The sequence below is a fragment of the Pterocles gutturalis genome, unplaced genomic scaffold, assembly GCF_000699245.1.
Source record: "Pterocles gutturalis isolate BGI_N339 unplaced genomic scaffold, ASM69924v1 scaffold1623, whole genome shotgun sequence".
NCBI lineage: Eukaryota > Metazoa > Chordata > Aves > Pterocliformes > Pteroclidae > Pterocles > Pterocles gutturalis.
The window spans coordinates 58282-75958 of record NW_010125213.1 but is presented as its reverse complement, the minus strand read 5'-3'; the positions used below and the strand labels follow the sequence as shown (position 1 = coordinate 75958).

General features: G+C 39.4%; 1 protein-coding gene across 1 annotated transcript in view; it reads left to right on the top strand.

The window, feature by feature from the left end:
• Positions 1-17677, top strand: part of TRPM3 (transient receptor potential cation channel, subfamily M, member 3) — a gene marked incomplete at its 5' end in the record, with an annotated part of 65650 nt that overhangs the window by 18164 nt on the left and 29809 nt on the right. Inside the window, 7 exons of the mRNA XM_010078460.1 lie at positions 1560-1595; positions 1739-1879; positions 3272-3301; positions 4423-4712; positions 5560-5788; positions 8356-8523; positions 16139-16279. Of these exons, the coding sequence (XP_010076762.1) occupies positions 1560-1595; positions 1739-1879; positions 3272-3301; positions 4423-4712; positions 5560-5788; positions 8356-8523; positions 16139-16279 (1035 nt within the window). The remainder of the gene's footprint in view (positions 1-1559; positions 1596-1738; positions 1880-3271; positions 3302-4422; positions 4713-5559; positions 5789-8355; positions 8524-16138; positions 16280-17677) is intronic.

Below are 17677 nucleotides of genomic sequence, written 5' to 3'. Positions count from 1 at the left end.
GAGAAGTCTAGGTCTGGGTGACCTATGCACAATTTGCTGAATCATGCCTTCTTTTCTGATAGAGAACTGCTCGTTGAACCATAAACTGTCATCCAAATAATGCGGTGGCAGTGATTTAGAGAAAGACTCAAACTTTCATTTGAGAGCATTCCCTTCCCGTTAGCCCTTTTTTCCTGTGAAGGCATAAGAGTCTTCCTTGTGGAGCTCCAGGGGGGGACTGAAGAGCAGATGTGCCCACACTGGGATTTTGTTCTTCTGTTGCCAGAGACTTCCAGGAGCACTTCACCAGCACATCCATGAGACCAGCGCACCCTGAAATTGTTCTGTCCGGCTAGGTGTCACATCAGGCTCACTGCTACTGGAGAAGAGAAGTGCTTAGTTAACTAAAAGGCAGACTCATATACATATGTAGTAAGAGATAATCTATTACTGAGATTTTTCTTCAGAGTTTTGCAAGCCATAGGTATCAGAGAACTCATAACCAAGGTTTTCAGCCTTGACAGTGAAGAGAAGGAAAATATGTGCAAGGGAGTTCACAAAGTGAGGGCAGGAAGACATGGCCATATTTATCATTCTTTTTCCCTTCAAAATAAGAAGTGCATGCTGAAGACATTGTATATATATATATACATTATATTTAACAGAGGATAAGAAAGGAAAAGAAATGGAAGAGCAAGTACGTAGACATTTTTCCAGGACCCTGCTAAATGACCCTTGTCACAAGCACAGTTCACCTTTTGGGCAACAATCTCCCTGGCACTGCTGGAAATTAGGTATCCAGATTACTGTGCTTAGAGGGGCTTTCAGTAAAATATGTTGGGAGCTCAAGGGGTACCATCTAGGAAAATTGCTAGACCTGTAGTTTTCTTCTTGGGAAAAAATAAAAAATAAAAATAATTTTAAAAACCCAAAACCCAAAGAATTAGGGACAGATATTTTGTTTATTACAACTTTCTTACTTACTTTTATACATACAGATTATTTCCTCATACCAGGTGTGGAATTTAAGCAAAGATATGTGTTTATTTGTACATAACCCCAAGAATAAATGCTAACAGACTCTTCTTGCCTCTAGCAACTAGCAATAATAATAACTCATGCACTGGTTACAAGTCCTTAGAGTGGATAACACAACTCTTTCCTCGCTGCCCTTCCTTTCCTGGAACATGGGAAGGAAACACTGCAGGATAGGAAGATCATACACAGGAGATAGTTCCATGTGAACAAATGGTATCTCATGATGTCACTTCACCGTGCCTTGGCAGTGCAGATGAGGCAGTCCAAAGAGATGCCAGCAGAGACATGAGATGCCAGGACAAGAGTTGTGGGGGACAGATGGTGCAGAAAAGGTGCTGTCTTGCAGGATTAAAGTCCAGCAACTGTGTCTGACCTTTCAAGTGTGCTGATCCTCGTGCTTTTTGTTCTGCAGTCATGTTCGTTCTGCAGTCATGTTCCTTGTTTCCCCAGCTGAAGAATATGAGTACTGTGTACTGACATTATCTTCTGTTACTTACAACAAGTTCTTCACCTTCTTATTTAACTTATGTCTTCTTTCCAAGCGAGAATATCCAGGTTTCGGTTGGATCTATTTTAAGGTGAATTAATTACCCAGCATAATAATACATTCCTGTTTTTAACTATTAATTTGTTTTATTCTAACATCATTATAAAGTATATTTAACAACTCTAGTAATAAGTATTTCTTCCTCCCCCACTACCCTTCTTACTTTCATTGCAGGGAAATTTACCTCCTGATTATCGGATAAGTCTGATCGATATTGGTTTGGTGATAGAGTACCTGATGGGAGGAGCATATCGCTGCAATTACACGCGAAAACGGTTCAGAACACTGTACCACAATTTATTTGGGCCCAAGAGGGTAAGGAGCAAGTTATTTGCCATCTGTATGACTGCACCCACTGGCAGGGATAACCACAGCTTCTTAGATGGTTCCAGGCTGGGGGAATCCACATGCACACACCACAGTATACAGATTCATTTTCATTATGTATATAGCAGCTATTTCACCACAAGACACTGCAACCAGCCACTGATACAAGCTACACTTTTTATTAATTTAATGAAGAAATTATTGAGGTCTGCTGCCCTGCTGAGACAAGGACATAAAACTGTCTTCTGTCTCTAAAATCTGTAATGATGAGTGTCCATAGCTTTTGAAAGACAAATCTTTTGACCTGTACCAATTATGCCATAGGGCACCTGATTTAGACCTGAAAAAGCTTGTGTTTTGATAGATGCATTTCCTATCGTCTTGATTGTGGCCTGAAGGTATCAGTGCAAAGAAACCCATAGCTCAGAATTGGCTTTCTTGGCTGGAGGTGGGTCCAGCTAAGTCAGTGGACTCCTAGCCAAAGCACCATTCAGTATTTTTGTGGTTTTCATGTTTGATAGTTTGCAATACTGTGAATCCAAAGTAAGTTTGATAACTTTCTGAAACATAGAGATGCTTATTGTCATCCATAACACCAATGGCCCAATCCAGCTTTAAGAAAAATCTGCTGAACTGCTCCCAGTAAGATTTGTGGTTCTTTCTTTGCTTATTTTTACCTCACATTTTCATTTTGTGTCTCAGTTAAGGTTTTAGCAATACACACCATCAAATATTGTTTTAAGTGGCTATGAAGAGCAACAGCCCTGTGAAATGGTTAGAGCCAAACACCAGAAATGTGTTTTTTCCCCTACACTTTCATTCTTAATTTCTGAGAACAAAGGTAGTAATTGTAGCTGCTGGGAGAGACTTCTTCAAGAAGGAGCTTGACTCCATCAAGAAGAGAGTTTGAGTAGCGATTTCACAGATACTGAACCAACATACGGAGCAGTTCCACAGCGCTCAATAAAAGTGTGCCAAGGAAATGGCCAAAATACTGATGCACCCCCAAGAAATCCATTCAGGCCTTAGCAGTAATTCCTATCTCTTTTCCACTAGAAAGCCCCAAACCAGCTGTAATTTGTACCTGAATCCAAATGTATGTCTTCTGTCGTGTGTTTTCGTGAAATAGGGTCAAAATTAAGTTTGAATTAAATATATATAATTCTTTGCTTGATGTATATACTTGTATTACTTTACATTGCATTGTACATTTTGTTCTGTATTATATATTGTCTATTACATACTCTACATTCTATAGTCTATATTATATGTTAAACACCACATGTTACAGTTACATATGTATGTATGTATACACATATAGTTGTATTTTTTTCATCATCCTTCTGGGATAAATAACATTTTTCTAACCTTTTTGTGCAGCCAAAAGCCCTGAAACTGTTGGGAATGGAGGTAGGCAACCCGTGATAAATCTTAATGTCTTTTTCTTCTTTGACAAATTTACACTATATCAAGATAATATTTAAATTCACCGTAATGAAGGCAGCAATAGTTGTTTTCAAGTTTTGTATGAGAAATGTGCCACACAAATTGTATTTTTCATCCAGATAACTTGTTTACACAAGAGCCAGATTAAGAGACATTTCTTAATAAAACTCCAGTGGATAGACAAGAGAAAAGAAGTCTCTGACCCCTCTAGGCATCATTTTTCTTGTCATGAAAATTAAACAAAATGTTTCAGCCTGTCAGGCCAAGCAGAATTACAGACAGATAACTATATAACTTTAAAACATTCATAGAAATGAAGCAGTTGCAGAGAATGATGCAGACATCTTTATACAGGTCAAATTTCTATCAGTTTTCTTGACACTTTTGGCTACTCTGATGCTTCAAGGAGACAGTAGTGGCTTTGTTTGTTTATTTTATATGACAACTTTCATTTTGCTGTCCACAGACTTAGCACAGAATAGGTCAGCTCATCTGATAAATGCAGTAGGCTAAAATGGGAAAGAAACTAAAGGTGATAAAAAACAAAGAGATGGAGAAAGAAGGGATAAACATGGGATCCAAAGGCAGAATGGGAGTGAAGAAAGGAGATTCCTACTCTTGTGAGAAGATAAAGGGAGAAAACACAAGAACAAGCAAAGAGGGAGTCTTCAGCAGGCCAGAATATCCCCTGGATGCATACTTTCTTGAGCTGGAATGATCTGGATGCATTACAACAGATTTTATATTTGGAGTTAACTCTTAGCTTTATTTTAATGGTGGCTTTTCCAAAATGGCTCTGGATATTTTCTGCTTGTGCTATGTGTTCTTAGGGAGAAAGAACAGTTCAGAGTAATAGTCCAAAGCTCTTTTTCCCTGTGTTTAGGTATGGGGTTACTGACTTCTTAATTACAATGCATGGACCAATACTTTTTCATCATTTTCCTGTGTTAAATATTTTATCCAAAAAAACTGAAGGGGCTGGCCTGCAGGGAGTATGTTTGACATCTCAGATACTGATTCCAATGCATTGTATTAATTGATTCAGTTCCTTCACTGGTGAAAAAGTTTCTCTACAATTCTCACAGGATGATGTCCCTTTACGGCGAGGGAGGAAAACAACAAAGAAAAGAGAAGAGGAAGTTGATATTGACTTGGATGACCCTGAGATCAATCATTTCCCCTTCCCATTCCATGAGCTGATGGTGTGGGCTGTGCTGATGAAGCGTCAGAAGATGGCCCTCTTCTTTTGGCAGCATGGGGAAGAGGCTATGGCTAAAGCACTGGTGGCCTGTAAACTCTGCAAAGCTATGGCCCACGAAGCATCAGAAAATGACATGGTCGATGATATATCCCAAGAGCTGAACCATAATTCCAGGTGAATTTTCTTTCATGTACACTCTCCTGGGTTTAAAAAAAAAATAAAAAATAAAAAACAACACGTAGAGAGGTTGGTGAACCTGCCTGAAATTTGCTTATCTATACCATGCTGTAATTTTAGGGAAAATGCAGTCACTTTAGAGAAAGTCTAAATGGCTTTTAAACAATCTGTCTGACAGAGAAGCAGTGTTGCTAGCAGTATAACTTCTGAAATGAGAAGGTGTCAAGAAGGCAGTGAAATTACATTGTCTACATGTTCTCCCTGAGGCCTCAAGAGTCAGGCTGCAACCTTTCTCTGTGCTCTTTCAAGACACACTGTTCATCCCAAGCAGAACAATTGTTGAAATCCTTATAAACATAATGTTCAGGCAGAGGTGTTAATTAACCAAGAGCTCATGCTTAGGTGAGCAAGCCAAGATACTAGATTCCATAATAATCTTTCCTGATGTTAAAAATCTGAGACACAGAATTTAAAAAAGGGTATTAGACACTTCTTCCCAGGAGAGTTGACTATGAAGCCATGGGTGAACTTCACAGAAACAATCCTCCAAGCTGCAGATAACCAGAGGACTTCAGCTAGAAAATGTCAGGGAGGTGGGCAGGCAGGTGGGAGCAGACAGCTGGTAGGTGTGGGTGCTCATTACTTCTAAGTTGGGGCATTTATTTATATGCCTACCATTAGCCACTCACATTTGAAAATGTGGGTTTCTATGTGTACAGTCAGCATCACGATTTGTATGATGGAAGGGGATGCCCTCCTTGCAGAAGCTGTCAGTCGCAGAGCAGCATTTTCTGCAGCACGCTGCTTGGGCTAGTGGGAATGGACAAATGTCCCTCTGTTGCAGGGACTTCGGCCAGTTGGCGGTCGAGCTGTTGGACCAGTCGTACAAGCAAGACGAGCAACTGGCAATGAAACTGCTGACCTACGAGCTGAAGAACTGGAGCAATGCCACATGCCTGCAGCTCGCAGTGGCAGCCAAGCACAGGGACTTCATTGCTCACACTTGCAGCCAAATGCTGCTCACAGACATGTGGATGGGTCGTCTCCGGATGCGCAAAAATTCTGGCCTAAAGGTTAGCACTGTTTTAGATTAAAATTAACAGTCAGAGGAGTTCTAATAGATGGTGATGGGGCTCACAACAAATCAATAACTGTCTCAATATTTCAGGTGCTTATTTGTAGTGACATTAAGCAGGTTATATTCTTCCTGTGTTCAGTTTTTCAGCAGGGAGCTTATCACAAACCCAAGTTAAAAGCATCTTAGTTACTTAGTTTTTATCGTCTTTCCCAAAGACCCCTCCAGCATCAGTGAGAGCGATCAAAATAAGAATCGAGTCATGAGGTTAGCATGTCACCCTGCCTGGATAGTTGAGGAGCTAGCCAAGGCTTTTAAAGATAAATAAAGAAAAAGAACCTGTAAGTGAATTAACCGCTAGTGAAAGGTGCTGACACAACAACCTTCCCCAGAACAGGCCAACGCAAGCAGTACAAATTTTCTTGCAATCCCCTGCCAGTCTTCCTGGTGAGTTATCTGAAGGGACTACCTTAGATGATCTAGAGGATAATTCAATTTTCAAAGCTGTTTAAGCTTTACTTCCACAGTTAGTAAAACTGCTAATAGAGCAAGGTGAATTCTGGGAGTTGAATTTGTGTCCGTGGGCTGGCATCCTTCACTTTCACCAAAGTACTCACCAGTTAGTACAAAACCAGGAATTGCTTCTTCCTACCAGCTCACTGAGAAATATTTTCAGGGAAGGGGTTTTCTCTCTGCATTAATTGTGTGTGTGAGAAGTGGTAATTGCTCAGCTGTTTTGCTGTGTGAAAAGATGTTCAGTAATGGTGAGAATGCTTATGAGTACATGCATCATTATTGTACTGGGTTTAATCCAGTGACAGTGATGAATGAGAATGAGTGGCTGATAGCATTCTCATCATCATCCTGCGAGCTGTGGTTAAATATTGTTCTGCTTACAGGTAGAAAGCATTCTCCCATTTTGAGACATCTTTGCTACCTATTTTTCTGACTCCACTCACAGGCCAATTGCCCTTCAGAGGGACATTTGCCTTGTTCCCTGCTTGGCTCTGCAGATATTCAACCTGGGTAAATGGGGACTCATTTCCCACTTCATGTTTTCTTCTTTGCAGCATGCATCTCTTAATCCATAAAATAGACCTATCTTTCACAATGAATAACTGAAGGTAACAGACTCTGTGTCCTTTCAGCTTCTTGTAACATCAAGGCTTCACAAGGATCCTTTACTCAGTTTCCAGTCTTTTATTTCACTGAAGCTCATTAGCAGGGCCTGTTTAAAGCTAAAGCAGGCTACAAGCTACCTGAGCACAAGGCAGCATGGCAAAGAAATAAATTTGCAAGCATGAATCATGGATTGTTTCCCATGAAAAATTTTCTGCTGTCAAAATGGGCAATGGCAAGAAGGTTGAATGTAATTATTTAGAGTCTCGCTGGGGATGTATAGCACCAATGGGAGCAGGAGAGGCAATTCTTAATCCTGCCTGTTCTTAAAAATAGCCTCACTGGGAAGCCAGGTCTGCCTGTAACCCACTCTCCCTGGATACATCCTTTTTGCAACATGCCAAGTGCAGGAGCAGTGCAGGCAGCCTGGTGCTCAGCTCTTCCAAGGCTGGGCACAGCATTCACATACACTAACTGCTCCTAATTGCAGTACTTTGGATGGTTTCAACAACACACATGCTGTCTATCAATATGATGAGCACAAGCAGCCACCCTTCCTGACCTGCTAACAAGGCAACTCTATGGTTTCACTGTCATTAAGGGAGAGATTTATAATAAAATCATTTTCCATGAGATTACAGCAAAACCAGGAAAAGCTGATGTGCTTGTGAATACAGACAGGCCACTGCTTTTTGTATTGTTATGTTACCTCTTCAGTTATACTACTGATTTAACCCCAAGCATCATTCATTGTGTATATCCACCCAAAGTAATTTTAATGGTTTCTGCACTCCCACATCACGAGAGAGGGAAGGCAGACAAGAAGCAGCTGGCATTCATGTGAGCATTATGCAGGTGCCAAGTTACTGAAGCAAAATCTAAAGGGAAAGCACAGCTAAGCACATCATCATTTGCTAATGCTGGCTTTGCCTTATCTCCTCAGATCCACACATGCTTACACCTTGACTACCTGTGTGCATTAAGAGACAGAGAGCTTGAGACCTATTAACATGCTCTGCATAAATTAGTACTGCTTGTGTGTCATTTACACTGATATTATCTATTATATAAATGCAGAAATCTGCAGGTCCAAGGTCTGAACATTCCCATGGTCCCACCTCCTGTTAACCTTACCTCATATTTTGTAAATATATTCTGGTATGTAACAATATGCTTCTGATGAGCAAGCAGATAAAGTATTCAAGAGGGACAATTAGCCATAGCACTCACAGCAACGCTAATAAACCTTAGGTGCTTTGTTTCATTAGGGAGCTCTGAAAACATTACCCTAAGTGACAAATACTCTATTGCCATAGAAACTCACATGCATGAGTATCTTTCTTTTCCTAAATGTCCCGAGGGAGTTGTTCCATTTGATACTAAGTAACCATCATTATTGTAATCTGTTTACTGTGATGATTATTGTTATCATTATTATTGCTTTAGGTAATTCTAGGAATTCTACTTCCTCCTTCAATCCTCAGCTTGGAGTTCAAGAACAAAGATGATATGCCCTACATGTCCCAGGCCAATGAGATACATCTTCAAGAGAAGGAGCCAGAGGAACCAGAGAAGCCAGTGAAAGAAAAAGAGGAGGAGGACATGGAACTCACTGTAAGTGCTGACAATAAATTACCAGCCTCAGTGCTGTCAATTTGCTGTTCCCACTTCTGTGGGCATTGCAGGCTGTCTGATGGCTAAATTTAGCAGATGACAGGATACCACTCTTAACCCTCTCCTCAGTGGGACTCAAACCAAAGAAGTTGGCGTCATTGTGTCTCCATATTGCAGTAGCGCATAGTGGTGCTGAAGCACCATGTTGTAATGTTATATTCTCATATTTTGATTCAATTTGGTGCAGTGTTGTCTGAAATAAATTAAGGAGATTTCAGAATTGAAATCATTAAGCCTCGATAGATGAGTGGGCCTCTGGTAGAAAAGAAGCTCACTAAGTCTTCCTTTGGATGGAAATACCTAAAGATTCATAGAAGTTAGAGATGTTTTTTTCTTTTGGTTAACTTCATTAGAGGACAAGTAAGTACTCAAAGATGTAAGAAAAATGATGAAAACATTTTCAAAATTCTTTATAAATTTGTGGTCATTGCCTCTCACACATACACACAGTTTTTAATCCACTGAAGACATTAGCAAGCAGCTAAACAGCTCAGCCCTTACAAAGAGCTTGTGCAACTCAGCAGAACTGTGTAAGGAGGGACTGTCTGTATTACTAACATAGCCTTAGAGGAATAATTTGCACCACAAAGAGGATCAAATAGCTAAAGCTCTCAGTCTCTTGTTCTCTAGGCTTGTTTGACACTTTTTAATTTGGGCAATTATCATATGAGCTATCAGACCTGCCTGAGGTTAGTTTGGTTTGCTTTGGTTTGGGTTTGATTGTGGTGTCTTTGAAAGCCTTAAAACTCAACCCCAGTTGGTCAAGGTCAGGATAGAGGTATAGAAGTAAAAGCTATTTTCCTGGTTGATCTGAAAGAAAAAAAAAAAAAAGAAAAAAAAAAAAAAGGAACAAAACCAGACTGTTTCCCACAGGCAAACAGCAGGAGCTGCCCACAGGACCCCGTCTGCAGGCAGGCAGAAGAACCTGCCTACAGGACCCCATATGCAGGCAAGCCGAAGGAGCAGCCCGCAAGACCCACCTACAGGACCCGTTTGCAGGCAAGAACCTGGCTGTTGGGAAGGGCCAGAAGCCAGAACAGGAGCAACGGGCCATTCTCTGCTCATTAGCTATTAATTGCAATTTACTATCCCTGGCTTCTGATCCACTGATGAAGTGCCTATTCAAATCAAATAAGCACTTTGCAAGCTGCCTTTTTCTTGGCAATGGGGAGAAATTTGGGGACAAAGTAATTTCCATCTCTCTGCAGTTATCCCAGCTCCTGGTTTCTTGTCTACAATACTGTTTCCTTTTTACCTTCTGACTTCTGCTACAATGAAGTGATGTGCTGAACTGGATCTGCTATTCCAGATGAGTCTTAGATGTTCCCTCCCTTCTCCCTTCCATGTGCTGACAGTCCTAGTGCCCTTTCCTGTCACTGACTCTGCCCTTAATTCCCTCAAATTTGTTGCATCATTCTAGTGAAGTTTCAGACACATACAGCCTTTTCCATAAAACAAGAACTCTTTCTGTGGACTACAGCAAGTTTAGAAACAATATCTTTGGTACACTACTGCTGATTTAATATTTTAGCATGTAATTGATACTGTGCTTTATTATTTCTAACACAGCTCCTTCACTCAGGTGCTCTTCAGTAGTGAGGAGAGATGATTTGCTAGCAAAGACACCTTTGCATGTATTTCCGTTGTTAGACACCATAGCCAGTTAAATCTAGGCACCTTCAGGAACCATGTCAGGGAGGGTGTTCCTACCTGATATGTTTTTAATATAGGAAAATATTTTAGATTGAAGTTTTGTGGTGTTCTGGCCTTAGTCAAATAGTCTGGCATAAGTTAGGTTGGGTCTCTTCTCCACTGATGAGAGGATGCTTGCAAGACTGTTTGGGGAATGTTTTTGTGAAGATTCCCTTTAGACACACTTGTATTAAGGATACCTTATTCATAGTTCATTAAGATTAATAATTGATTGTGGTGTGATATGACAAATGTTTTACCAATTGCTGAACTCTGGCTCAATAGATCAGTCACTCACCCTAACCACAGCTTGTGACTATTGTATTGAAAATGAAGTGTATATTTTTCTCCACATTTTTTCCTTTCAGGACAAACAAATAGATTTTTTTTTTAATTATTACTTCAGTTTTCTTTTACTCATTTACTTAATGGGTACATGATTGTTTAAAATGTTTTTAAAATGTTTTCCATGGTTTGGGTTTCTGAGCTTTGTTCAGCTTAAAGCTTAAACAAAATTGATTAACTAAAAATCACTTCAGTCACCTCAAAAGTCCATTTCTGGCAAATAAGATATCATCCAAACCATCTGCTTAACTCTGTTTCTATTCATTTCAAATGAATACTTCTCAAGTCTCTGTATTGCTATAATATTATGTCCATATGCACTTTTATAAAAGTACTGCTAAGATAAAGAGATCACATCTAATCAAGGTCTGTTCATTGCTGAAGTCTTGTGTATCTTGCACTGCTAAGCCCAGGTGACTAATGATAGGCCAAAAGAGTCAGTTTCTACTGGACTGCACTTGTGCAGAGTGGATGAGGTATAGGGCCACAGTGATTTTTGCACTACTTTACACCTCCTTTGCACAGAAAAATGTGATCACACAGGCTACAGCAACATTGTGTATGCGAGTATGTATTTGGTTTAAGTTTCTCTCAAAGGATCTGGGGGGTAGCTGAACGTTTGGATATACTATAAGGATGTAGTGTTTATTCACTGTAAACTACTTGTTACTCACACCTGCTTTTAACTTTATAACAGATATATGAGAGTGTTGGGCACACATTTCCTTAACACCTAAATGCTAGGCAACAGACTTTCCTTATAGCAGCTACTCACAAAAACACGCTTGAATACTGCTCTCATCACTGCTCCCTCAGCACCAAGGACTTTACTACAATTTATGCATGGAGCTGCCAGTCATTAATTCTGAATATCAGACACAGAGGAGTATAAGGGAATGAAATTCTAAAGGCCAGAGACATTTTGTATTTGTACAGTGTCCTGACGAGGGCCTTCATTAGTTGCTGATTTTCAGGTCAGTCAGAAACCCCAGCAGTCTACCCTCCTCCCAAAATAACACTGATTTTGGAAGCCATAACTAGGAGTATCCTTATCCTGATTCAGTGGCTTATTGTTTAGGTATTAGAGTTCCCCAGTTAATGAACTAATTTCAGAACACAAAATAACTCATATAAGTCTCTCAGAAGATGTTTTAGATGTTGTTTTGTACATCAGATAGGAAGTTTGGACTTCCATGGCCATCACTTAGAGTCTGAGTTAGGATTTTCATTAGCAGCAAAGCTAGTTGTGTTGGCCTCTGGGCTTGCATTATCTCATCTGCAGTATGCATGCTTAGCCTTTCTCCATGGCAAGAACCAACCAAATATTGCATCACTAAAAATACAGTTCTTAAGATAGGAAAAGTTGAAGACCACTGTCCTTGTGCCCCTGGCCCATCTCACCCACCCCGCTGGGGGACAGTGCTGGCAGGACCTCACATGCCAGCAGTGAGGCACGCCTTCAGCTCATCTGGAAAACAGAAGTGGCAGACACCTCTGGCAGTCATGTCGCAGAAGTGCTGGCCCTCTCCATAAGGAGAGATTTTCCTGTGTTTCTCCAAGGGTTTTGGAAAGCCCCCATACCACCACTACACAGATGCCCCGGCAGTGTCCTTCTCTGCACTCAGCAGCCAGGGTGACTGAGCTCCTGGTGCTTTGGCCCTGCTCCTCTGTATTCACCTTAAAGAACTACTGAGCTTGGGCAAAATACAGTATTACACACCTGTAACTCAAACGCACTAAACATTTTTTCCTGACAATATTTCAAGGCAGAGAACAGTAACCTTAGAATAACTACCATGGAGGCAGTATTTCCATGCATAGAACAGGACACAATGGGGTGTTCAGAGAGAGGTATAGTATATCTACCCCGCTATGTACCATTTCCACACCAGTTCTCTGTGAATACAGGGTAAGTCTATACGTAGCATGCATATTTCACTAAGGATAAAATTTGAAGAGCCTGTGATTGTTCTAGCAGTACTAAAATTCCTTTTATTTAATTATAAAACAAATATATTATAGGATCATTAACATATATTAATGCAAAAATGCACAACCCAAAACTGTTCTGGTTCCCTATCAGTGAACGGTCCTCAATTACATAAAACAAAATCTGGAAAAAACCAAACAAACAAACAAACAAAAACCAACAACAACAACAAAAAGGCAAACAAACAAAAGCAAACAAACAAACATAAAGAACCTCAAAAAAACCCAAAACAGAACCCCGATTAGAAAAAATCTCCATGTAAAAACTATGCACACTTCAATCCCCTCAGGCTAAAATGATGCAGTGTACTGTACTTTACAATGTGGTTGAGCTGCTGTTGGGTTTACCTTGCATGACTCATAGTGAATCATGGACAAAATTGTGTATTAGAGAAAGAGATGCCGCCCACACACAGCAGTGTCTGGAGTCATTTCCACCCTATTGCTTCCCCCTGCAAGTGAAAAAACATTTGTTCACATTCGGCATTGCAGCTATTCTGTTAACACAGTCACTTAAGTTATTTCTGTATGTTTCTAATGGGGAGGATTTTCAGTTTGTTAATACTGTGATATAATTAACAGTAGGGGATATCAGGTCAAATCTAATCCCCAGCCATCTCAGAACAATTCCCCACCTGTATCATGGGGGAGGGGAGAGGTTAGTATTATATGATACAATTAATTAAGAAATAATTATAACAAGATAAAATTACAGCATAATTTATCACCAAAAGCACAATAGCAAACAGGAAATCAGCATCCATGAGCTAAAGCATAAATCCAGGTACTGAAAGAGCATTATCCTAAAAACATCCACAACTCACTGATTCCAGTGAGAGCTAAGGGTGTCTCAGAATTAGTAAATTTATAAATTGTGAGTGCTTTAAACTCTGTGAAATAATCCCCTTCACTAAAGCACAGGACTGCTGGTTTGTTAAAGCTGCCAGCATTCATTTTCATTCTGCTGCAAAATTCTTGAGCACCAGAGGACAGCAGAGACAAAGCCTTGGGAAAAGCTACAGAAAACTCTGTAGCACCAGACAGCAGCTTTCCATAAAACAGCATCAGGAGGTAGAGAGTAGCAAAGAAATTAGTCTTTTCTTGGGCTATAATTTTCCCAAAGCATTTAGACCATACTCCACTTTTTTTTGTTCTCCAGGTAAACAATCCTTGATATAGATCAGGGAATTAGTTTGGTTTTATAGACTTCAGGTAATGATACCTGGGGTTCTGTGAAGGTTGTGCAATCTGTGCTACTATAGTTATATTCAGTAAGTCTCATATTCTTGGAGACTGTCTGCTTATCTAATAAGAACCCTTCTCCTCTACTTAACAGCCACCTCATCTTTTCTCTTCTTTATGAAACTGTTGATGGACTTTTAAGAGGTTTTTTGTGCTCTGTGAGAATCAACAGGAGGTATATTTAATTTTTTAATATGCACTGTTTTACCTACATTTATGGCAATGAATTTAGAAATCTGCGGGCATAAAAAGATAAAGGAAATAGGTAACTTCATGAAAGCCTGCTACAGTTTTAAGAGGATCTCATAGAATCATAGAATGGCCTGGGTTGAAAAGGACCATAGTGATTATCTAGTTTCACCCCCCCCCCCATACGCAGGGCTGCCAGCCACTAGAGCAGGCTGCTCAGAGCCACATCCAGCCTGGCCTTGAATGCCTTCAGGGATGGGGCATCCACGACCTCCCTGGGCAACCTGTTCTCAGCAGGTTAGTTTCAGTGTGGTATTCTTGTGTCCTGAATCTTTGTTCTATTTTATTTAAAATGTGTAGGGCAACATCTGTGCATAGTCAAATTCAAGAATATAAGGGACCATGTGGAAAGTAATAATACCAAAGGAAAAAACTAATGCATCAATGAAATTAAAGAGAAATATTATGCAGGAGCCATCAGGAGCCATACAGGTTCCTAATTATGTTACAAATATCTACACTGACAGAAAAAAAAAAAAAAAAAAAAAAAAAGTCATCATTTTATCATTACAAATTACTATTTTACAAGACCAAAGAACTATATTAATAGCTCCACATGAGGCCTAGAAAAAGGAAGAACAGGAAAGATTGTGATTATTACTTTTAAATATGTAAGAAGTGTATCTCCGTTTCCTGCAGGGCACTAGAACCAGATCAAATAGCTCACCTGAAGCTGAAAAGTTAAGTATGTGCTGAACATCCTTTTGAATCAGAGAGCACAGAGATAGATCTGTTTATTGAAAGACAATATGTCTGGCATCTAATTGCTCTCTTTAGGGGCTTAGCTTTCCGTGTTTTTAAGCTGCAGATGAGAACAATGGTGTTCTCATCTTCAGGGATGGTGAAAGTTTGCTTCACTTAACACAAAAGTATGAAAGTGCTTTGATCTGCTTGTAGAAAAAAACATTATAGAAACATTTAAATAAATGCATCATTGTGCAATCCCTGCATACTTCGATAGGACAATTATACATCAATTCTTGCAATTGCTTTCATGTACAAGAGTGCTGCAATCTCTGGGTGCTACCACAAACTAAATAGTAAGAACTTGCTCAGGGCACAATGACCTAAAATCCACTCTTAGTCTACTAGTCACAAAATAATTGTTTTAGAAAGAACGGTTCTCTAAATACAAAGGGACACCTTTTTTAAGCATTAACTTCAGTAAGTTTATAGTTTAGTCACTCCTTCCACCTCTTGGTAGCTGATCATGAAATTGAGAGTAAAAAAAATATAACTATGTTTTGCCTGCTGGGTTTGCACTTATAGCTCATGACTCTTAAGTATGTGCTTCTGGAACTCAGCACAGATCTTCAGTGAGTCTGAATTGCAATGTTAACAGTGAGATTAAGCCTAACAGAGGCAGTGCATTAGAAGTCTGGAACTTCCCTACGGAAGAAGCTACAGTCATATAGAAGGATCTTTCAATCCAAGGCCTGAATTCTGCAGTGGACACTAGTGGTCAGTCCTCTACATCCATGTGAAGTTCACTGTGGGATCATCGCCTGTGACAGATCCAGTGACCAACGTAAAAAGAGTCACTGGCTTCATTGCTTCCAGTCCAGCAACTGCCAGCTCATCTTTTCCCCTGTTGTTCTCCCTCAGTCTCAGCCTTATAAACTTCTCCTTGTTTAAAACCAAAACTTGTCTGTTTTCTGTGTGCATCTGTTTATTGTATAGAAGTACACAACAAAAAAAGCTATTGTCAGGTAAAGATTTTGCTGTCCACACAGCAAAAAGGAGAAATGTTCTCCACATCTCATTTTTTGTTCACCAGTCAAGGATTTCACACTGCTGCTGATAGGTGCTGCCAAAGCGTTGCTTTTTCACCTTAAGAAGTATTAAGCTGCAGCTTCCCTGCAAAAAAAAGATAATCTGAGAACAAAGTATTTTACACCTAGCTATGGTTACCTGGTTTTGTCTAAAGATCAAGACATCAGAGAAGTTTTGAATATTTTCCTTTTAAAAAGTTTAAAAAAAAAAAAACTTAATTTGTCTTTCACAAAGAAAGAAACACAAAAAATATTATTTCTTGTAGGCAATGCTGGGACGAGGGAATGGAGAGTCCTCAAGAAAGAAAGAGGAAGAGGAAGTTCAGAGCAGACACAGACTCATCCCTGTTGGAAGAAAAATTTATGAGTTCTACAATGCTCCCATCGTTAAATTTTGGTTTTACACAGTAAGAAGTTTTTCCTGTTATAGTACTACTGTTTGGACAAATACCGAAATTGGATTGAGGTCATCATGTGTATTTCATTGAAAGTCTGCATCTGCATGCATTGGACGGCTTACCCACAAATAGTTTAATAAAAATCTTTTCTGGAGGTCAGCTAGCACTTGCAAAACTGTCTTTAAAGACTATCATTTCATTCAGGAAGTTAATGGTTAAAATTTGAATGACTGTGTATGGGGTTTTTTTAAATACAAGTGGCAGTTTGCTGCAGGCAGTGCTCCCAAGGAATTCCCACTAGGAGAACTTCCAAAAGGAGAGCTCGCAATAGTAAGCCCAATGGGAGGCTGGGCTGAGTCAGGATATCAAATTGCATAATAATTGATGAAAAAAGCACAGATAGAGCACATCTTTGCTTGGAACATTTTTCCTTTGTTCTGTTTGATTTGTCTGCAGATTGTCTCTGATAGTGTTTGTGTTAGTACCCATAAGATAACAAAGACACCAGTACAGCTACTGTACATTTTTTCAGGGACAAATTGTGTCAAATCAGTATAATCTCCTAGTGTTATAAAGAAACAGAACTTACAAAGGGAGCAGAAAATATAAGTTTTGACTAAAGTAGGACAGTATCAAAAACTTCACACGGTATTCTCATAGATTAATTAGTAACTGTTACGTTAAAGTTGCTATGTGGATACAAAGCTTTTTGGCAATTAGTCCTCAAGAGTAGATAGTAATTATTCATTGTCAGGCAGGAAGCAGAGATTGGAAAGGATTCCATTATGGTGTCTCCTACATCAGGTGCTATCTGATACTTTCATTCAAAACTTGGACGATGGAGTAGAGATTATTTATTAAATTTGTGAATTGCACTAGAACGTAGAAGGATAAAGTAAAAAAGTAAAATGAACACAGAATGTAATCCTTTCAGTCTTCTTGGCTGGAATAGTCCATTGCTGTTCAGCTTCTCTATCATGTGACAAATATGGACTGATCTGAAGGACACCAAAAAAAACCCATCACAAGAAAAAAAATGTTTCCAGAGGTCTATAAAACATGACTGACTTAAGGGGAAAGATTTAAGGAAGTGAGGTTGTTTTCTCTGGAGAAAAAGAAGTCTTCGGAAGGAATGTAAAAGTCTTAAAATATGTTTAAGTAACTGCAGAGAAGAACAAAATGGAATAATCTCCACAGCCTTGCTGAATAGGACACAAAGTAATGGTTTAAATTGCAGCAAGGAAGTTCTAAGTAAGATGTTAGGAAACAGTTTTTAACTGCTCTGAGAAGTACTATCATAAACTGTGTAAGGAGATGGTAGATATTCCATTATTAGTGATTTTTAAGTCTATCTTATCAAAACATATGTTCACTATGGTACACTGTAATTAATCCTGTCTCAGCATC